General features: G+C 34.6%; 2 protein-coding genes across 4 annotated transcripts; both read left to right on the forward strand.

The window, feature by feature from the left end:
- The first annotated feature begins 232 nt into the window (after positions 1–232).
- On the forward strand, positions 233–1018 carry LOC125218724. The gene is made up of 3 exons (XM_048120463.1): positions 233–410; positions 512–646; positions 718–1018. Exons 1-3 carry the CDS (start codon positions 234–236, stop codon positions 790–792), a joined length of 387 nt encoding a protein of 128 aa, XP_047976420.1. The 5' UTR covers position 233; the 3' UTR covers positions 793–1018.
- Positions 1019–16672: 15654 nt separating this feature from the next.
- Positions 16673–20230, forward strand: LOC125224158 (beta-1,3-galactosyltransferase 7-like). 3 transcript variants are annotated; one of them, XM_048127516.1, is made up of 11 exons: positions 16675–16921; positions 16991–17090; positions 17288–17349; positions 17423–17616; positions 17677–17740; positions 18204–18276; positions 18358–18478; positions 18569–18656; positions 18743–18868; positions 19184–19293; positions 19615–20230. In XM_048127516.1, the coding sequence occupies exons 1-11, from the start codon at positions 16833–16835 to the stop codon at positions 19761–19763; spliced, it is 1176 nt and encodes a 391-aa protein (XP_047983473.1). In that variant the 5' UTR covers positions 16675–16832; the 3' UTR covers positions 19764–20230. The 3 variants fall into 3 exon arrangements, with proteins under 3 accessions (XP_047983472.1, XP_047983473.1, XP_047983474.1); XM_048127517.1 differs by having other exon boundaries at positions 16683–16853; XM_048127515.1 differs by having other exon boundaries at positions 16673–17090.
- Positions 20231–23302: the final 3072 nt, after the last annotated feature.

The following is a 23302-nucleotide window of genomic DNA, read 5'->3' on the forward strand; positions in this document are numbered from 1 at the left end:
ACATACTGTCTCCAAATCACATATATACTCTTGATGAAGAAAGGACATATTGAGTAAGTTCAGTTAAACAATTAAAGAAATTTAACATGAACACCACTTTGAGAATTGGAATTTGGACATATTCCTAAACTAACATATATATAGGCGATATTATAGCATCTGAAGTAACTGTATCTTGTGAGTGATAAAAAACAGAAAAGAAAATGAATAATGTGGATTGATGTAGAGAAAATATGGTGGAAAAGAGAAAGGGAGTGATGATCAGTGTTTACGTGGAATCAAAAACTCTCCGATCTCATCACAAAATCCATCGGAACAACAGATTCCGAGGTGATCGTCGTGCCCAACTCCTCTCATATACTCACAGTGCCCATGCAAAACCCTTTCACAATCTCACCCCTAAATCAAAGGTATTCATAATATTTATAATTCTTTTCAAAATGGAATTATTCCTAACATCTTCACTATCTCTTTTAGTTAAATTAAGTTTGCAATTCTATTTATTGCACAGAAGCGGAGATTCGGAGACAGGATAAGAAGATTGTTTTGTGGATTCTCTAGGGTGAAGAAGAGGCTATGGAAGTATGAATCAATTGAGGGTGAAGCCAAATGGAGCTATGGAAGAATAGATAAATTTCATCTTTGTGTAAGTAATTTTTTAATCATTGTTTACAAAAGAAACCTAAATTTCATCTTGACTGATCTAGTTTTGCGCAGAAGAAATTGAAGTGCTTGTTAAAGAAAATATGTGGCGCTTGGAAATGCAACAATGGGACGAGTGATTGTATTTAAATTGAAGGATTTTTGAACAATGAGTGTATCTGATTATGTGAACATGTTCATTTCATTTTATCAGCGGCAAATAGTAGCTAATATCATGAACTTATAGTATGTTATCAAGCTACTTCTGGCCATCGTCGGGGCCGGTTCGCGTGGCTTTGCTTGCCTATGCCTCCCGGAGGCCGGAGGTGGCAAGGTGAGCTTTGCTTCTTCCAACTGATTGATCTCGTTGATGGCCTTTACATTTTCTTAAATTTAACTTATGATGATTTGGTGTATTATTATGATTAATACATTTAATTATATTCAAATACATAAATGTTAATTATGTCACAATAATATCCAGTTAGACACACTAAGTTCACATAAGATTAAAATATACTCCTTATATCATCTGATTATGTGAACACGACCTTACCTTATTATGAGTTCACATAGTATAGTAATAGTAGTACATGTCAATATATCACCTTATATCATGTAAAATCAAGCCGCATTCATCGAGTCCTCAATCCGTACATCAAGAGACTACGATTTTGATGAACACGACCTTACCTTATTATGAGTTTTCTTTCGATCCATAATAGATGGACAAATATATCTGTTAAGTTAATCAATAGATGGTCTGTTAAAGTTGTCCTGTCATTTCATGGCTAAAACAGAGTAATGGTGTACCAAAATTGTAAAAGAGCTATGTTTAGAATAAAAATAGATTTTAATTTTAATCTTAACGATTCTTGAGCTAATTTAAAAATATAAAACTAACAAAATTTGTACTCAACACAGCCTCAAAATGTGTGAGTTTGACGTTACCTTAGTGTTGAAGACAGTTTGAGTATGGGTTGCTCGTAGCACACATGTAGGGACGGCAAACGAGGAACAAAGCAGGAGGACCGCATTGTGAGGAGACTCTAAGCAGATGGAGCATACAGCATTGTCCCGTTCTTTCTTTCCTGCAAGCCTTCTTACACCGAGATGATAATAACTTAGCCAACTTCTGTTTGCCACCCTTGCCTGACCACCAAGAAATATATTTTTTGTTTAAGAAAAAGAAAACGCTTTTATGAGCTGCACTTCCATCAGCGTCACCCTAATTTTTGTATACAAATAAAACTACACCTGTTGAGCCATGATTTTCCTTAAAAAGTTGTTTTGTTTTTACCTAATTGCATTGTAACTATTGATGAGTGAGTTGTATTACGTAACTCGCAATAGTTGAAGTATTCATAAATTTGAAGGAGGGAAAAAATCCATAAAATAAAACAAGCCGCTTCAGTTGTAGTATGAGTAGAACAAATAATCTATGCGATAAACGAAATACGAAATTGCAAAGTAAGGTTTACCTAAATCTTGTCGGGATGGAGGCGTTACCGTGTAGCACCTTTTAAATAGTGAGGGGGATAGAGTTTCTTCCATCAAACCAGATTTAATGGCTCTCTCTGTTTCAGATATGGCATTCATTGTGACCACAGTTTGCTGTCATAGTGTCACCCAATTTACAGAGCATTCGGACCCCTTGATCACCACATTAACATTTATTAATCAGACCCTTCCTTCTGCAGTGATTCTCCTATTAATTAAATCTAATTTTTTTTATTTTCAATTACTAAAATATCAAAATATTATATTAAATAAAAAGTTTCAACAAACACCTACATTACTTAATTATAAAAAAATATACATTATTTAATTTTTAAAAATAAGTTACAAATTTTATATTTTATTTTATTTTTTTGTTTTCAAATAATAAATAGAAAAATATAATATATTACTCCCTCCGTCCCATAAGAATATGCATTCTTTCATTTTTACTCTCTAAATGTCTCTTACTTTACTAATTTTATATTAAAACTCGTGCCGAATTCAAAGTGTATAATCTTTGAGGATGGATGGAGTATAAAACACAACAAATTTAAATAAAATACTTACATTACTTAAATTAAATTTATATTACCATAAAAATATAAACATGCTTATAAGAAAAAGTATAAAAAAAAATCGAATAAAATGAAAAAAATATAATTAAAGTCAAAATTAACTCACAACCTCTATAATTTTTCAAAACACATTTACCACTAGGCTAAACATAAATTTTGTATTGAAATCAAACAAAGTTTTATATAAAGCAACAAAAACTCTTTTAAGTGTAAAACTAATGCCCCACATCAAAACCATAAAGAAACTTGGAGTTGAAAACCTATCTAGAAAACTACCAATTATCCGGCATCGAAGTCACAATGAAAGTTTGACTTGAAAACTTATCTATAAAAGGTTTACTCAAGCAATGTAAAACTTGCTCATCTAGTGTGAATGATTATATTCTATACAAAATATTATAATCTTTCACTAATACACGGATCCGTCTTTCAGTATGGGTGTCATGGGTCATTTGTGAAATTATAGTTTTTATTATTTTAATTTAAAAAAGGATTTTTTAATTTAAAATCAAAATTTTATATTAAAAATTACTTTTCTTATAATTATAGACGATGGTCGTGCTGAGGTTTTGGTGCCCCTTGCACAGCGGAAGACTTGTACAAAACAAATAAATCAGATACAGATCTATTTGACCGATTATGCGATTAATCAATTCACATGTTAAACAGTTAATTACATGCTAGAACACAAATAATTCATGCTTAGAAAATATAAATCCTAAACATGATTTCTACGGTTTAGGGTTACCGATTTTGATTCTCCAAAGAATCGTCGATTGCTCGCGCCTTCTCCACGTGATGATCTTCAATACTAGACCACGGATCTTCTCTCTGGTTCCCGAACTGTATCTCGATATCAGGGTGGGCTGATCTTATCAAAATATTAGGACTCGAATAAAGAAGACAGAAAATTCCTCACGGAGGAGGAGCTAAAATTTTTACGGAGGAGAAAATTAAAGAAAAATTCGTCCCACTCAAAAAGGGAGTTGGCGTAATTTTCAATAATGAACTAATGAATAATTCTGTCTCCTTTATTCTCTTATTTATATTAAGTTCCTTTTGGGCCCAGACATGGATCTATGGAAGGTTTTGGATATGGGCTCCCCCAATTAGCTTTTTACTAATTAAATTGAACTCACAATTTAATACAAGCTTATATTGGAATATTACGAGCAGCCACTACATAAATAATATTGAACTCTCCCCATCCAAATCCGAAATTACAAGTAATCCGGATTTCCACTTTGTTTATTATTTATTTTCCGCGCTTAAGATATAAATATCCATTAATTAATTAATATATGCTATGGACTTAATTAATTAACATCTTATTAATTCCAAGAGTGGACTTAGCAAGAAACACTTAATTATTATTCATAGAGCGATAAAACTCCAACTGGCCAGTTTTCTCGAATAATAAAACCTTGTTCGAGCTCCTTTTGAGGACATTATCAAACGAGACTCACCTTGCGCACGTTTCAACATAATAGCAATCCTAGCACCACTAGATATTAATCACCACTACCCAATATATTAGGATTATTGGGTTGCGAAAAACCCGCACCATTTGATAAGTCAAAGTAGTGCATAATCAATACCGTATGCTCAATACTAATATATGTAGATTAAGAAATAGTATTTTATCAAGACCTAGTCTTTCAAGATAGCATAAAGACACGTCTTGCTGTTAGATTCGTTCAGTGCTATACCACACCAATGTCATCTTATTTCAGTAAGGCTTAGAAATAACTGACATTGCAACCTTTCACGATAGGTAGTCTAAGCCTATCTGGGTTGTGAAATTCTTCTTTTTCTTTTGCAAAGCATTGCATAGATCTGACCGTGTTACCTTCAAGTCGACGTCGCCCACAACCAGTCTACTAATCAAAAGACTTAGACTCTGTTTACTTCTTATGCATTTAAATGTTTGTAAAACATCTTATAAATGCACAAGCAAACACAATGTAATAATAATAGTGATTCTATTCGTGCGAGACTGCTCGAATAATACTGAATCGGGTTAAAAGTGGATTTTTTGTAGAGTTTTATGTATACAAGCAAGATTCTATTCGCGCGAAACTTGCTCGAAACATGCTTTTCATAATACCAACCCTAACAGGTCGGGCAAGCCTTCACTCGCGACTGAACTTTCGGGCGTGCCGCTCGTCCGCCGACCTGCAATAGCCGGACGACCGTGGATAAGGGATAGCCCCGACGAAAAATGCACCACTGTGGATGCTCATTGGGGGTGTTTCAAATTGTATACGAGGGCATGTAGATTTTTTCCATAAGGGCACGTTTGAGGGCCTGGAAAAATAGAATAAGCCCATTTATTGGCTAGAAAAAGAGTGGCCATTTTTGTTTTTGATCGAACGTATTTAAATAAATCTGGAATTATATAATGTTAAGATCTAGGATCAAAACTTTATCATAGTCACAAAATCTTATGATGTCAGTTCTTGCATGATTCCGTGATTAGAAGTAAAAATAAGCCTAGGCGTTGCGGATAGTGCTAATGAGGATCATGTTTTGTGTACTCGAATGTTCTTCGCTACTTACTTTGTTCCTCTATTGACTAGGAGTAGATGGTAGTGACAATTCCTGAAAATGTTAGTTTTTCATTAGTTGATAAGATATCTTTGAATTAGAAAAAATAAAGAGATAATGTTCTTTGCAACCAAACAAGTTACTTTTCCAACATGGATACAAAAGACATTGGATAAATAAATATTCCATATGTCAATGTCTGTAACAATTAGAAAAGCAGTTTGCATTTGGTAATTAAATATTTGTTGTTCCATACTCACTGCTAAATTAGATCTTACAATAAAAATATACTACTAGTCCACTACAAAATGCAATCAATCCAACTTATTAATTTTTTGATCAAATCATCCATCCAAATATTTCTAAGGCCGAAGACATTATTACAAAAAGTCAAATGACCCCCTTAATTATGATTTGACTCTCAAACGTTTAGTTCAAATGTCAATACCTTACCACCAAATATGTTCAAATAGATGATTAGTTTTTTGGTACGAAAATTCACATCAAGAGTGCATATATATTATGTACTCCACTGCTAATATTTATATAAACATTACCCATTACTCATATAGAAAAAGTATTAAAAGATGTTCGGATTCTCGATTGCAACAGACGCTTGATATCCGCTTTGGGTCAAGTCCGTACAGATTTATTTTTGAGTCACTCCCTAAAAGGCCTCAAATTGATTAGGAGTTGGACAGGATTATATACACCTTCTAACTTCCCTCAGACTCCCGGTGTGGGATGAGTTTGTACTCAACAAACCTCCCCTCAATCCAGATCACATCGGGAACACAGACACAGTCGACCTGGCTCTATTACCACTTGTTCGGATTGTCGACTGCAACAGACGTTTGATATTGTCCGTTTTGGGTCAAGTCCGCACGGATTTTTTTTTCGTCACCCTCCCAAAAGGCCTCAAACTAATTGGGTTTGGACAAAATTATATACACCTTCCAACTTCCCTCAGACTCCCGATGTGGAATGAGTTTGTACTCAACAAACCTCCCCCTCAAACCAGATCATATCGGGAACAGACAGACGTAGTCGACCTGGCTCTGATACCACTTGTTCGGATTGACGACTGCAACAGACGTTTGATATTGTCCGCTTTGGGTCAAGCCCGCACGGATTTATTTTTGAGTCACACCCAAGAGTCTGTTGCAGTCGACAATCCGAACAAGTGGTATCAGAGCGAGGTCGAGTGGGCTCAGGATGACTCAAGTTCGAGTCGGGCCCGTAAACTCTCGATATGTCGACTGCATCTGTCCGAACAAGTGGTATCAGAGGATTCTGGTAGTGTTGATAAACAGGTGGAGCTACAAGTCACTCACCATGAGGGTGAATCACAACTCCAAGAAGGGAGTATTTGTTGGTTATGGAGAAGGAGTTAAGGGGAATTGAATCTGGTCACCTTCGGAGAATAAAGTTATTCACAGTCGGAATGTGGTGTTTGATTAGAATTCTATGCTAAACTCAGTTGTGAAGTCTGTCGGTGTAGAGGATTCTGGTAGAGTTGATAAACAGGTGGAGCTACAAGTCACTCACCATGAGGGTGAATCACAACTCCAAGAAGGGAGTATTTGTTGGTTATGGAGAAGGAGTTAAGGGGAATTGAGTCTGGTCACCTTCGGAGAATAAAGTTATTCATAGTCGGAATGTGGTGTTTGATGAGAATTCTATGCTAAACTCAGTTGTGAAGTCTGTCGGTGTAGAGGATTCTTGTAGTGTTGATAAACAGGTGGAGCTACAAGTCACTCACCATGAGGGTGAATCACAACTCCAAGAAGGGAGTATTTGTTGGTTATGGAGAAGGAGTTAAGGGGTATTTTATCTAGTCACCTTCGGAGAATAAAGTTATTCACGGTCGGAATGTGGTGTTTGATGAGAATTCTATACTTAACTCAGTTGTGAAGTCTGTCGGTGTAGAGGATTTTGGTAGTGTTGATAAATAGGTGGAGGTACAAGTCACTCACCATGAGGGTGAATCACAACTCCAAGGTGGAGAAGATCAACACACCACTGTTGAACCTACTAGTTCTGATATTCATCCAGATACTCGTCAAAGAAGCATTGCTATTGATAGAACTAGGAGGACAAGTGTGAAGCCTCCGCCGAAGTATGGTTTTGAGGACATGATGACATATACATTACAGGTTTCCAGTGAGGTGGAGGATGAACCATCCACCTACAAGGAAGCTGTTTCGGGTAGTGAGCGTGCTAGATGGCTCGCTGCAATGGGAGAGGAGATGGAATCATTGTGGAAGAATCTGACTAGGGAACTGGTCAAACGGCCTAAGGGGTGGAAGATTGTTACATGCAAATGGATATACAAGAAGAAGGAAGGTACCACAACAAATGAGGGTGTTAGATACAAAGCTCGGTTAGTTGCAAGAGGGTTCACGCAGAAGGAGGGGGTTGACTATAATGAGATATTCTCACCAGTGGTCAGACACACTTCCATCACAGTGTTACTTGCGGTAGTTGCATATTATGATCAGGAGCTTGAGAAACTAGATGTGAAGATGGTTTTCCTACACGGACTGCTCTAGAAAGATATCTACATGACTCAGTCCGAGGGATTTGCAGTTCCGGGTAAGGAGGATTACATTTGCAAGCTAAAGAAGTCCTTATATGAACTAAAGAAATCTCTGAGGCAATGATATAAGAGATTTGACAGCTACATGATCTAGTTGGGATGCACCAGGAGTTCGTATGATTGTTATGTATATCACAACAAAGCTGATGATGGTTCCATGATCTATTTTGTTCTGTATGTGGATGATATGCTTATAGCTGCAGAGAGGAAGTTTGAAAATTCAGAAGTTGAAAGCTCACCTCAGTGCTGAGTTTGATATGCAGGATTTGGGTGCTGCAATGAAAATTTTGGGTATGGAGATATCTAGGGAAAGAACAAAGAATAAGCTTTTCCTGTCAGAGAAGAGCTACATTGAGAAGATTTTGTAAAGATTTGCCATATCTACATCAAAGCCTATTGATACTCCAAGTGCCATAAACATTTATATGTCATCTGATCATGCACCGAAATATGAAGCTAAGGAGGAGTACATGTCTCGAGTTTCGTACTCGAATGCTGCACTAAACCAAACATAGCACATGTTGTTAGTGTTGTCAACAGGCTCATGGGGCAGTCTGGAAATGAGCACTGGCAGGCTATAAAGAGGATCTTTCGTTACTTGAGAGGTACGTCTGATGTTGGTCTCGTTTATGGAGGTGATACTCACTGTTCTGTGATTGGTTATTCTGATTCTGATTATGCTGAAGATGTTGACGGTAGAAGATCTATGACTGGCTATGTTTTCACTCTTGGTGGTTCTGTTGTTAGTTGGAAGGCAACTTTACAGGCTGCAGTTACTTTCTATACGACTGAAGCAGAGTATATGGCATTGACAAAAGCCGCTAAAGAGGGAATATGGATGAAAGGGATAGTTGGTGATCTTGGTTTACATCAAGAGCAAGCTGTTGTGTTCTGTAATAGTCAGAGCGCTATCTGTTTAGCCAAGGATCAGGTCCATCTGAGAGGACCAAACATATTGATGCGAGGTATCATTTTCTGAAGAATGAGAAGAGAATTGAGGTGAAGAAAGTTGGTACTACTGATAATCCTGCTGATATGTTCACCAAGCCGGTCCCGCATAACAAGTTTTAACATTGTTTGGACTTGCTTAACGTCATGAGCTGTTAATTGTCCGAGGAGGGAAAATCTGAGGCAAGCTATTCGCCTGGCATTGTAATGATGCATCTGTCAGGAGAATTCAAGTCAAGGTGGAGATTTGTTAGTATGCCTTGAATCAGTATAGTTTGCCGCTAGCCGAACCGGGGTCTCGCTGGGGTGGGGGGCGACGCCCTATTGAATCAGTATAGTTTTTTCGGTCTGTGAGTCACCCTTGCCTGGGGGTCCGGGGGGGCGTAGTGTATCACACCTCAACCCTTCTAACATATACTATTATAGTAAAATAAATCTAAAAATTTAATACTATTAACGCACATGTCAAATAAAACACTCATATCAGATGCATTATAAAAATCAATATATATATATATATATAGGGATATCAATTATATATATATATATATATATATATATATAATTGATATCTTGCTCCTTAAAAAAACTAGTGGTTTATATAAGTCACAACTCATTGTATATAAATTTCGTCTTTAATTTCACATTACAATTATAAAAAAATATTCTCTTACCAACACATATAACCATAAGCATTAAATATCATTAATAATTTCTCATCCATATGCATATGTCTCTCTGTCCAGTTTATTATTCTGTGACAAATCAACCCTGGTCTCTGCCCGGGATTTCCAATATATCAATATGATTTGACCTGAATGTCTCACTGTGATTTGACCTATAGGTCCAAATACGTTGTGACTCAAAGGTCCTACTGTGATTTGACCCGTAGGTCCCAATATGATTTGACCCGAAGGTCCCACTGTGATTTGACTCATAGGTCCCAATATGATTTGACTCGAAGTTCCCACTGTGATTTGACCCAAAGGTCCCAATATGTCTATTGTGATTTCAGATCCAGGCAAGATCGTCACAAATCCTCTTTTGTCATATGATTCATATGAGTCTAATACCATATAATAAAACATATCTACTGAATATCCATATCATATTCCATCAATATCACATCACACATAAAATTAAAAGTGTTATTTATACACACCTGATTATGATAAGTAGTTTGATCAAACCCCTGATTCCACTTGCTTTCTTCCGCTCAATTCCTCTACTATAATATCTCCCTATATTTTTCTTCTGACTTTCTCTTCTTTTCTTTTTATTTTTTTCTTTCCCTAATTATCATTCCCATGTGTGTATCGAACGTCTGCTTAGCCCATTAGTCATCCCTTTTTAGAGTAATCCACCTAAGCACAAAGATCATGCAATCATTTTTCCTACTTACACGTGTAGTATCCAAATTGCCACGTGTGTATCGAACGTCTGCTTAGCCCATAAGTCATCCCTTTTTAGGGTAATGCACCTAAGCACAAAGATCATGCAATCATTTTTCCTACTTATACGTGTAGTATCCAATTTGTCATGTACAAAAGATTTAAATATTATTTTAAGCATAATCAAAATACTCCTAAAAGGATAAAGTTTAATCACTTTTAAAAGCCAAATAAAAATTACGTCTCATATGTGCATATTGCTACACTTTACTCTATACACATGTACACTTACATATGTACACTACTATATTACTTTCACATAATTTATTTTCGCATCATTTTGATACTTATTTATTATTTTTATACTATAAATAATAATACTTCATTAATAAATACCAATAATATATGCTATTATGTAAAATAATATGTGATGTGGGTCAGGGATGTTACAATCTTCCCCCTTTAAGAATTTTGTCCGCAAAATTTAGTATTCAACAAAGTTATCGTGTTTAAACACAAACAAATAAGTTTTCTCATATTAGTGTAATATCTCAAACTCTAATATCTATGTGGTAATACAAACTTTGTCAATTCTCATTTCATCTCATTCTCTTTGCAGTAATAATGTATTACTAATATCTTCCTTAGTACCGTTGAAACATTTCACATTTCTCTAAATGTGAGTTCTTCTTATCATTAGGGTTTATGATATATTTTCAAACTATTCTAACTATTTAAAGGTTTATACTGATATCTTTTGCTTAAATGATGGTACATCTTTTTATTTCAAGATCTTATAAAATCGATAAACTACTATTATTCAATTACTTTATCTTCTAGAGATCATAAGCTCTTCTAAAAACTATAAAAACTGATGTTAAAATCTTAATTGGTAATTATAGACTAGTCTTTTGCAAATGCTTTTGAAAAATAAATAAAAAAAATTCATAAACTGATATTAAAATCTTAATTGGTAATCGTAGACTAGACTTTTGCAAATACTTTTGAAAAAAAAAAAAAATAAAAATCCATACATCATTATTTATGATCTATAAAAGATTGAAAACACTTTCCACCACTATATTTATGCGAAATTCTCTATAAGTGTCTCCCTCTTAAATGAACAAAGTTTCAAGATAAATTGAGTTTCAAGATAAATTGAGCTTTAATTCATAACATCAACAATATTATGTTTAGACACTTTTAAAAAATTCTTATTCAGAGTTACACAAAAACTTTGCTTACCGATATTCACAAGACATCATAAACTTTAATCTCAACGTACATCTTTTTATCAATTGTACACTATTATTGGTGCATATACTCCTATTACCAAGCAAGATGAATTTCCATGTGATACCACATATGTATAAAATACTCATATAATTAAATAATGATGCAAGATGGCTGACTCTTCTTTTCTCAGTGGCACATTCTTAAGATTTTCCATATTCTTGACATGTTAAATACAAATTCTAACTTATGACCAACATATTTCATATGACACATACAATTGTATACTATCCCAGCGAGATCATATTCCTGCCCTGATACCACTTAAACTATCACACCTCAACCCCTCAAACTATCACACCTCAACCCCTCTAACATATACTATTATAGTAAAATAAATCTAAAAATTTAAAACTATTAACGCACATGTCAAATAAAACGCTCATATCAGATACATTAAAAAAAACCCAACATTTATCTATATATATTGTCAAATAAAACACTCATGTCAGATACATTAATCTCAGAATTTGACTCAGCAGTGGTGCATCATGTGCATCGTGAGGGGAACTTTGCGGCGGACTTCTTATCGCACCATGCCTATAGCTTTGCTCGTGGGGTGCATGTTTTGGATCAAACACCATCAGGTCTTAATATTTGGCTCCTTCATGATAGGTTAGACATTTCTTATTGTCGTTAGTTTACTTTCTTCTCAGTCTTAGCCTGCTTTCTTTACCAAAACAAACAAACAAACAAACAACATTTATCTATATATTGATATCTTGCTCCTTAAAAATACTAGTGGTTTATATGAGTCACAACTCATTGTATATAAATTTTGTCTTTAATTTCACATTACAATTATCAAAAATATTATTTAACCAACACATATTATAAGCATTAAATATCATAAATAATTTCACATACATATGCATATGCCTCTCTGTCCAGTTTATTATTCTATGACAAATCAACCCTGGTATCTGCTCGGAATTTCTAATATGCCAATATGCTTTGACCCGAAGGTCCAAACATGCTTTGACCCGTAGGTCCCAATATTATTTGACCCGAAGGTCCCACTGTGATTTGACCCATAGGTCCCAATATGATTTGACCCGAAGGTCCCACTGTGATTTGACCCGTAGGTCCCAATATGATTTGACCTGAAGGTCCCACTGTGATTTGACCCGTAGGTCCCAATATAATTTGACCTGAAGGTCCCATTGTGATTGACCCGAAGGTCCCAATACGTCCATTGTGATTTCAGATCCAGACAAGACCGTCACAAATCCTCTTTAGCTATATGATTCATATGAGTCTAATGCCATATAATAAAACATATCTACTGAATATCCATATCATATTCCATCAATACCACATCACACATAAAATTAAAAGTGTTATTTATACACACCAGATTATGATAAGTAGTTTGATCAAACCCCTGATTCCACTTGTTTTCTTCCGCTCAATTCCTCTACTATAATATCTCCCTATATTTTTCTTCTGACTTTCTCTTCTTTTCTTTTTTTTCTTTTCCCAATTATAATTCCTCATGTGTGTATTGAACGCCTGCTTAGCTCATTAGTCTTCACTTTTTAGAGTAATCCTCCTAAGCACAAAGATCATGCAATCCTTCTTCCCACTTACACGTGTAGTATCCAATTTGCCATGCACAAAAGATTTAAATATTATTTAAAGCATAATTAAAGGATAAAGTTTAATCACTTTTAAAAGCCAAATAAAAATGGCGTCCCATATGTGCATTGATAAGTCGTATTCTAAACCTTGGTTACTGGTCAGTATGTCGTGAAATGCATGTATTATCTGCAAAACAGTTGCTTAAGTGTGCAGGATTAAGGGATCCAAGTCAGTAGGAGACGATTCGGACGACGCAGGTGGAAAGAGCGCTAGAAGGGTGCAATACTGACCAGGATGCATGCCAAAGAAAAGGATCGAGATGGAGAAAAAGGATAGTTGGGATGATCATAAACAAGGCCAGAAAAGTCAAATCGTGAAGGAAGTCTACCCTAAAAGCAAGGGCAAGCCTCCCTATAAAAGAAGCCACTTGGAGAGAGAGAGAAGGAATTCCCGTTTTTTGGAGTTCGAAAGAAAGTCCAACCACTACACTTAGTAGAATTCTCTCTAGAAGATCAGTCTTTCAGCATTATTCAGTCTCTTGTTCCTCGCCACAGCTATGGTCACTTGACGTCCAAAAGTCTGCCGGAGAAGTTATCATTCCATTGTTCCAATCAGTTCGTCGTAGTAGTCTAGCAGTTTCACCGCCCGGAGTGGCAAAACAATCGTTATTTGCTTTCTAGTTTAATTTTTACCTGCTTTCTTCGTTGGATTTGTTGCAAACATTCATATTTGTTGCCTTTTAAAGTACTTGGTGAAGATCCAAATGTTTAAGTTATGAAGTTTCTATTTCGTATGTCTCTTTGGTTTGAGTTTGCTTCATTCTGCCTAGGAGAGTTAGATTTAGTTATCGCTTTTAATTTCTAAGTGTGTGTATGTGTTTTCCTTCGAGTAGGCTAGATCTGAAGTTGTTGATCGAAATTTGTAGTTATGTTTCAGTTTAAGTTTTCGTGCATGAGTTTCTTGTTCTGCGCTATTATTACCACCTTGCATGTTAGTCCGTAGAAGTAATCTGCAGTTTCAGCTGTTCATCTTAAGTTGAGCATTTTAATTAATGGATCTTGAGTTTGAATTTATGAATCTGAGTTTAGTCATGGAGTTTGTGTTCATATGATTTCTATTAATACTTGGTGAAGAAGAAAACGTCAAAATCAACTTTTGCCTTGGACCACTTTTGCTTTTTAGTTACTTTTGCTTTTGTCTCTTACTTTTCAGTTGTACCTTCCAGACCTGTCAGAAAGCCACTCAGCCACCAGATATACCATGTTGTCTAAGTATCCTCATTTAGTAACTGTTTACTTTTCACATGTCTCTGAGTTACCTTATCCCCTATTTTCACGAACACAACCACATGTCTGTCATTTTCACGCCTACTAGTCAATAGAGTACCATATTTATTTATCGCCTAGGTAGAATCCCAACCCCAAAAGCGTGGTAGCTAACCAAAAACACCAAGGAATATCACCACAGTTATCCGAATGTGTCCATCCTTGTGGGATTCGACCCTTACCTCCACTATACTAACCAGTAGAAGTGGGTTGAGGAAATTTATTTGATACCAGGTTCCGGTTGTCGTGTCAACGACTCAGCTAGGTTGGGAATCTTATCCTGATCAGTTGGATATACTCTTGCATTTACACACCCGACCGAAACCCAAGTCCATCATGCATACTGCTACACTTGACTCTATACACATGTACACTACTATATTACTTTCACATAATTTACCAGCATATCATTTTGATACTTATTTATTATTTTTATAATGTAAATTATAATACTGCAGAATAATAAATACCAATAATATATGCTATTATGTAAGATAATATGTGGTGTGGGTTAGGGATGTCACATAGTGCCACTGGTCCAACGCTATGATATGTTTCTGTGTTAGATCCGAATTAATATATTGGGCCTAGCCTATCGTCCGTGTTCCTATTTATATAGAAATATGGTACATAACTTTGTAATCTGAAAACAATCGGAATATGATCTGTTCTTCGTTTCTGCCCATGGACGTAGTCAACTTCAAATATCTTTAACTATATTTTTAATACTACCTTAGAGTTATGTCAACCAAATGTCATGTCTTTGGGATAATCTTCGATAATTAGGATTTTCCATAAAAAACAAAAAAAGTAACCAGCTTGCTAAAGGCAAAGTAATTATGTTAACTACAATATTACGGCTATAAAAAATAATGCTGGGTTAATGGGCTTCACTCCTTCTGGAAAATATTAATAATTTCATGCATTCAAATTTCTTATGCCTAAAAATGTCATTTACATGAGGAAAAACCAAGAAAATCTATAAAATAAATGATGCATCATTGATAGTTGTGATATCACTGCAACAACAACTTTGCCTTTGGAAATTTTAATCAGTAAATCTTATTTTTTTTCTTGGTAAGTAGTTTTACCGATGGAAAATGTTCATCAATCACTTTTTTGAGCAATGAAGTACAATAATTTCGTCGATAACACTGTTTACCGTCGGTAATTATTAAGGGATTTTGTAACATCGGTGATTCATCGGTAAAGTGTCCTTTTTCAGTGTATATAGTTGATTACAAGCTCACATAGCAATCAACAAAAAGAGAGAGAATGAGAACCAATCAGTAGAATTTTCTGTGAGTTGATATAAATGTCATATTAGATAAAGATGGAGAAAATATTATGCTGTAAAACTGACAACTTTCGACATGATACAAAAAGCCTGATGCGAACAAGCACAAAATTAATGGTCAAGCCTTATTGAGTTTATGTCCTTATTGTATGGCCCATTAGGAACTTGATAATTTTAGGTTGAGTTTGGATTGAGTGAGCTATTAAAAATTATATTTTATATTCTTTTGATAAATATAGTGGAGTAGTATGTTTTAATTTCATTCTCTAGGTCGGTGTAAATCAAGTTTAAATTATGTAAATCGGGTTTAAAAATCAAGTTTAATGGTATAATATCACGTTTTAATCGTGTAAATAAAAATTTGAGTGTAAATTAATATGTTTTGTCAAATTAGTTTAACTTATTGATATTGATGTCAAAGAAAATTAATATACTTCATTTTGTATTGTAAATTGATATGCTTTAATATGTTGGATAATGTTGATTTCATTTTTCGGGTGTAAAAAGACAATAATAATTTGACAATAATACTCTTTTTGTACAAGATTAAAGGAAAATAAAAAAATGTTCCAGTAACATAAAATATAATCTAGATACCTTAGGATATTGATATCCAAACAATAAAATTGGTTTTTAGTTATTATTTTAAATTCAATTCTCATCTGTTCACAATTCATACCTTTTAATCTCATCTTTTTCTGGATATTTGTTACTTATAATCGAAATTTCGATTTTAATCATATTATGCATTCCGAACTGATAGGAATAGGATAAGAATTAAGATGAAATCAAATAATTAGATTCAATAAATTAAAATATTTGACAAATCTTGCCACTACACAACCACATGGAAACTTTCCACCCAATTAATTTCGGCCAAACCTCCGATGTTTCATTCACCAAGTCCAAAGTCTAAACCGGCGTCAAAATTTCTTCATTTATTAAAATCAACAATTCAAATATATTTATTGCACATTACTATTGTCTTGTGATATTATTCCCGAATTTCCATCAACATTCTTCTCCATTTTCTCCCACCTCCATCGGCGCACGTCTCTCCGACAATCTCTCAGTTTATCTATCTCAGAATTCAGTTCCAATCCTGTGTTTTGTCTCTTCTCCTTATTCTTCGTGATGAAGAGTAAAACTGCCAAGGTTTCACTGAAATGGATTCCTATTTTCTCCATTTCTTTCTTCTTCATTGGCATGCTTTTCACCAACAAGTACGTCTTTGCTAATTTTCCTTTCCAAGGTTTTTTGCGATTTAGCTCTAACGGATTCTGTGTGTGCAGATTTTGGGGTTCTTTGGAATCGAATAATCAGCTCATAACTCAGCAAAGAAGGGATCAAGAGCTGCAGATCGTCTCAGAGGATTGTAATACTAAGAAAAAGGTTGAATTTTTATATTGATTTTTTGATATTTTTGGTGTGGAGATTCATTTTTTTGTATTAGATCAGCTGAAGTTATACTATCTTACTTTTCTCAATCTGATTGGTAAAGCTCCTTTTGATTCAAATCTCCCCTTCTCTAGTTTTTTGTGAAATTATGTAGTATTCAATTAATTGTATGAATTTATGTGCATCTGTAGAAGGAAGAAGATAAGGACAATGATGTAATGAAGGAGGTTTATAAAACACATGAAGCAATCCAGTGAGCCCCCTTCCCTAATATTACAAGTAATAGACTTAATGTGTGGTCAAATCTCAATGTGAGGTCGTTTCAGGGGATTAGACAAGTCGATTTCAATGCTCCAGATGGAGCTATCTGCATCTAGAAGTGCGAGCAGAGGTGATGGCCCGATCCCAACTGCAAATCAACTGCCTGTCAGGAAGAAGGCCTTCATGGTCATTGGTATAAACACAGCTTTCAGTAGTCGAAAAAGGCGTGATTCTGTCCGTGAGACTTGGATGCCTCGAGGTAATAACTATATTCTTTTATTCTTTGAGAAAACTGGTCTGAGATTACTTGTGTTTTCAGGTGATAAACTTCGCAGATTGGAAGAAGAGAAGGGGATTGTTGTGAGGTTTATGATTGGGCATAGGTATGCTGCTGCGATTTGTAAACTTGGGAAACTTTTCCATTGGATTTTCTTTCTGTATATGCTTCCTTAAAATCATTGCAATATTTATAGAATTACCTATTGATTTCATTGGCTCAAGCTATTTCCTCTTCATTTAATTCTAACCTTAACGTGTCGATGTGAAGTGAGGTTAAGAAATGAAGTCCATTGATTACTATTCTTACCTAGGTTGTAATCCTAGATCACGAGTATCAAACAACTTAGTTATCTTTAAAGTTTTACTATGTTCGTGTGAATTGGTGACTTCACAAAAAAATACACACAGATTAGTCATTGTGAAGAGAGGGTATTGTTTCTAGTTGCTGAAGGAGATGAATGAAGTGCAATATTTAATTTTCGATCGTCTTTGTTTTTTTTCAACTGTGGGAAATTATAAAAGTTGAAATGAACTTACGGGGAATCTCTGTGTTTTTGATTGATCCAGTGCAACTTCTAACAGTATATTAGATAGAGCTCTCGACTCTGAAGAAGCTCAACATAAGGACTTCCTGAGGCTGGTAAAAACATTTTTTCCACACACCGTCTTATTTTCTCTTCTTGCTCCGTGGAAACCTTCTTCACATCATAAAATATTGCAGGAGCATGTTGAAGGATATCATGAGTTGTCAGCAAAAACGAAAATTTTCTTTGCCACTGCGGTTGCAAAGTGGGATGCTGATTTTTATGTCAAGGTGGACGATGATGTTCATCTTAATTTGGGTAATTGCTACCTGCCGTTCCTCATTTCAGATAGTTCCTTCAAAATCCTTATCTCGCATTTGTGTGCTCATTAAGCTTTTGATCCCACAGGTACATTTGCTGCAACTCTTGCTCGTCATCGATCAAAACCCAGAGTCTACATCGGTTGCATGAAATCCGGACCTGTTCTAGCTCAGAAGTAATCTTCAAGACTCAATGAATTACTATTACCCTTTTTGTCTCTTAATTTTGGACGCTGAATAACTGGATATGTTCATTATTCAGGTCGGTTAAGTACCACGAGCCTGAGTACTGGAAATTTGGAGAAGAGGGAAATAAATACTTCCGGCATGCAACAGGACAGATTTATGCCATTTCAAAGGATTTGGCAACTTACATCTCGATTAACCAGTAAGAGCCTCCTGCTACTGGTTTAACCTACTCACCTCTATTTCGTTTCACTTTAGTTAGCAACGAGTGTATGTTACAAAGTTGGGGTAACAAAACCTGCATATTTTGACACGAAACTGTTCGTGTATACTCTTGATGAAGTTAAAAGGCCTAAAGTATTTTGCTGTCTTCTGAAGTTGGAAGTTTTCATTTTTTCCTATATTTAGTTTATAGATGCCGTGGTAAGCATATGAAGATGTGTGGTTGTAGTCGAACTTTAATTTTGCTTTTGAACTCTACAATATAACACACACTGAAAAAAATTGCAATTTGTAGGCACATACTGCACAAGTATGCCAATGAAGATGTGTCGCTTGGTTCTTGGTTTATCGGCCTTGATGTCGAGCACATTGATGAGCGTAATATGTGCTGTGGTACTCCGCCAGGTATTATTTTGTTTAACCTCTCCTTTACATCCGGTATGTGAGAGCTTAATTTAGTTCGGATCTTCAAAAATACCCCATATTTTGTGATTTTAACTGCATATAGTCAACCCTCATAATTGATAAGTTAACAAAACTATAGGAAATTGGAATTGAAGAAAATAAAATAAAAATGTAAGAAACTAATAGTGGGATGCAAAAAAATGTGATAGAGAATTCTGTGTAATTTCAGACGAAAAAAAGCTTCTCGACTAATAATGCCTCAAGACTTTTATTGTACAAGTTCGAACATCAGTCTTATTCTTTCGCATTGACAATGTGCAGATTGTGAATGGAAAGCACAAGCAGGAAATGTGTGCATTGCCTCGTTTGACTGGAGCTGCAGTGGAATCTGCAAATCTGTAGAAAAGATCAAATTTGTCCACGAACGATGTGGTGAAGGAGAAGAGGCCCTTTGGCATGCTTTACTGTAGGATCTCTCAAAAGGAAAAAAGAGAGAAGGAAATACACGTAGACTGTACAAGGCCCGTAGCAATGCTGACTTGCTGAGGCAGACAAAGAAATATCAATACCATCACCGCACAGGCAAAATCGTGTAACAGGTTCAATTTCTCACTGAAGATAGTTCTTTGAATATGTATAGACGAGGAGCAAATTTGAGTAAACGACGTTTCTCGTAGCCGGATTCTTTTTTCTTTTCTTTTTTTTCTGAAATGGGAGGTGAAATACATGTATACATTGTTTAGAGACTCGAGACTCGAGAGACACACGGTCTTGTTGTTGATTATTAATTTAGTAGGGTTGCCGCCGGTTGTTTTCGCCATTTCAGTTGGTTAAGTGGTGGTGGTGTTTTTACTCTATTTGTGGAAGCACCTGGTTGGGAATTTTCTTGCTTGTATGGCTATAGTTTTGTTTAATGTAATTGTGAGTTTCCTATTCATCTAGGTCTCTTTCACTACTTTTTCCCTGTCCCTTTCCCAGTAATGGGGCCATGGATGAGCTTTGGATCCACGGTCCTATCTCTGGACGAGTAAAAAATTGCCTTGAGCTATTAGACTGTTTCTGCCTCTAGATTCGAATATTGACTCGATCTGCACATTCGAACAATTGTCTTGACCTGTTAGGCTGCGTCACGGTGGATTCGAACCCGAAACTTTTGGCATAAGACATTATCACTCTACCACTAGGTCAATTCACACACACACACACGTGTAATCAACAATTTTGATTATCCAAAAGGAGGTTTAGAATACATAGTGAGTGTCAAAGTAATTCCTAAAGTTGCCATAAGATATCATAGCCATGATAAATTTATTCATAGTTTGTTGAAATCAATATCCTAGCCCTAGGAGATCTCTTTTGCCTGATTTAATTTCAACTCTTGTCTACTTTAGTTTAACTTAATTGTTATTTCAGTTTCTTAGTTTAGTAAACTCAGCTTAAACCCCTTTTCCATATAGTATTTCGTGTCTACTTTGAATTAATAATTCGACACTCATTCTTACTTTTAGCTATACTAAATTAACATGTCTACTTAAATTTATTTTAGTGCTAATAAACAATCCATCAGGAAGATAGTCCCTTTTTATGTTTCATGTTAACTTATTTTGCTTTCTAAAAGGACATCTCAAACAATATTTCCAAACACTTGATTTTTGTGATACATGTCTTATTTGGCCATGAGCTGGTACCAAACATGCTTATGAGTGTGGATATTTGGTCTCTATGTTCTTGCACAAACTTGGTGATTTTCATTTGAGATTATTGATATTGCTTGGTTCATATGCTCCTATGGTTCAGGTATTCTATAACCTACTCATGTGAACATGCTTGATTCTTTCTTTCTTTATGTGTTGCAAGAGAGAGATTGTGGGAAGGATAAGATACACTACTTAATTACTTTATCACTCTTTTATGGATAACATATAAATTCATCCATGGGTTAAGAACATATAAGCATATAAATGCTGAAATGAAGCAATATCACATTACTAATAAGTAATAACAAAGGCAACATAGCACATGTGTAAGTAGTGATAAAGTCAAAAATTGCAACTGTGATCATGTTAATTCATCCATCATATATGTGGGAAGCGAATAAATTTGAGTTGGAATTCCATCATGATGTCCAAGTGATAAGGGAAAAAGTGCTTACCCACTACTTATGCAACTCAGTGCCCAAAAATTTTTCTCCTTTCGAAATCTACTAATTATATTACTACCATAAACTTAATGAGTATAATTAATTCATTATTAGTAACACAACTACGTAATTTTATTGGTTCGTACTATATCTACATTTGAGTTGAATTCCAAACATACCTGCACCCAAAATACACGTTGGGTCATAATTTTTCATAAAAAAGTTTTCAAGATTATAAACTGTTTCTTTTAAATGTTTGACAATTAAGCTTTATATATTGCTCCTATTTACTCGAGTTTAGACAAATCATCGAAGGAGATACGGGTCGATGAAATTACAACGTACTTTTGAGAGAGAAATAAAATAACACATGGTTATAATTTTCCATTAAAAGAATAAAAATGTAATACCTTTTGTTGTGGTTATATTAGTAATTTTTATCATTGATGATACCTATCAGTGTCCTCTAAAAATATAAATTATTTTTTTTTTGTCCGTCTCTGAAAATAAGAACTTTTAATTTTAGAAATTTTTTCTCTAATGAAGTGAGACTCATTTTCCATTTACACATTTTTCTTTCTATCTTTCTTATTTTATCAATTTTGCATTAAAATTCGTATCATTTCAAAAGTTTTTATTTTTAGAGGATTGAGGGAGTATTTAAAAGCTTAATTATTCAAATAAGTTTTTTGAATAGTACTAAGTTAAACTTTTCACCTCATAAATTTAATCAGTGGTTATTTGGCTAAGCTTGATTAAAAAGTACTAAGAAAATAGGATGGAGAAAATAAAAGACACTAAAATATTTGAAGGAATTATTTTATTGGATTAATTAGATAATTAGTTCTATTTACATCCAACTCTTTATATAGGGTTATACCTTAATAAGAAAAGTAAATAATCTTTTTTATATTATGAACTTTGATTGATCTAGATTGATTAATTTCTTCCTTTCTTAAATATATATATATTTCTTACTGTAGTCTTGATTATTTCTTTCAATCAGACGTATCTCTTCATTCCAACAAAAGCTTGTATATAGACATATTGCAAACTACAAAATCATATAAATTTTCATGAGCTAATAAGCCACTGAGAGCTTATAAGTTGCCTCATACTCCTAGTATCTGGATTTAGAAAAAAATCCTAATTATAGAGAGAACAATATAATGAATATAAATACAATTAGAAGAGTAAATGTTATATAGAAAAAAATAAATCATATTATTATTCTTATAAACTAATTACAATATCTTATAAGAATTTATTTTTTGGAAAAATTATATAAGTTGTTGGAACTTATTTTTACGACTTCTAACATGTTTAAGATTATATTTTCAAAAGCTTATGAATTCTTTAAGTAAACACTCCATTACACTGGAAAGCACAACTTACTCTTTTAGTCTTTTTAGTGCTTAAATTAGGTCAAGTAGCCTTAAAAATATATGATTATCCATACAAACATTGTTGTGCTTAACAATAATATGTAATCTAATCACTTGGTGCATAAATTAGATCATGTTAAGATCTGATTAACAAAAAGCCATTTTTTCTATATACTCCTCATATAGGTGTCTTGTCTTCTAGAAACACATCACTGTTACACTGTTCCTATTTGTATAAACTCATAATTCATCTAAAAAACGCGTCTCTGATCATTTTAATGGATGACTCATAATTTCAAGGCTCAAACTTTTTCTTAGGTCATTTTGCAGATAAAAAACAGTACTACTAGTACTACTAATAATGCGCTATATTAGGGGTTAAGAGCATCCACAATAGCGGATGTCACCGATGGATGAGCCGCTCGGGACGTCCGACCAGTGAGTGGCTCGTCCGTCGGTGACGTCCACTATTGCGACGGACAAG

This window comes from Salvia hispanica, chromosome 4 (assembly GCF_023119035.1).
Source record: "Salvia hispanica cultivar TCC Black 2014 chromosome 4, UniMelb_Shisp_WGS_1.0, whole genome shotgun sequence".
Classification (NCBI taxonomy): Eukaryota; Viridiplantae; Streptophyta; class Magnoliopsida; order Lamiales; family Lamiaceae; genus Salvia; species Salvia hispanica.

What these genes read in the sequence shown, in the direction of transcription:
- LOC125218724 (XM_048120463.1), top strand. Translation starts at nt 234, where the DNA reads ATGGTGGAAAAGAGAAAGGGAGTGATGATCAGTGTTTACGTGGAATCA. An exon ending in ATCTCACCCCTAAATCAAAG is followed by an intron (nt 411 to 511) that starts GTATTCATAATA and finishes TTTATTGCACAG; the next exon opens with AAGCGGAGATTCGGAGACAG. An exon ending in TAGATAAATTTCATCTTTGT is followed by an intron (nt 647 to 717) that starts GTAAGTAATTTT and finishes AGTTTTGCGCAG; the next exon opens with AAGAAATTGAAGTGCTTGTT.
- LOC125224158 (XM_048127515.1), top strand. Translation starts at nt 16,833, where the DNA reads ATGAAGAGTAAAACTGCCAAGGTTTCACTGAAATGGATTCCTATTTTC. An exon ending in AGGTTTATGATTGGGCATAG is followed by an intron (nt 17,741 to 18,203) that starts GTATGCTGCTGC and finishes TGATTGATCCAG; the next exon opens with TGCAACTTCTAACAGTATAT. An exon ending in ACTTACATCTCGATTAACCA is followed by an intron (nt 18,869 to 19,183) that starts GTAAGAGCCTCC and finishes TGCAATTTGTAG; the next exon opens with GCACATACTGCACAAGTATG.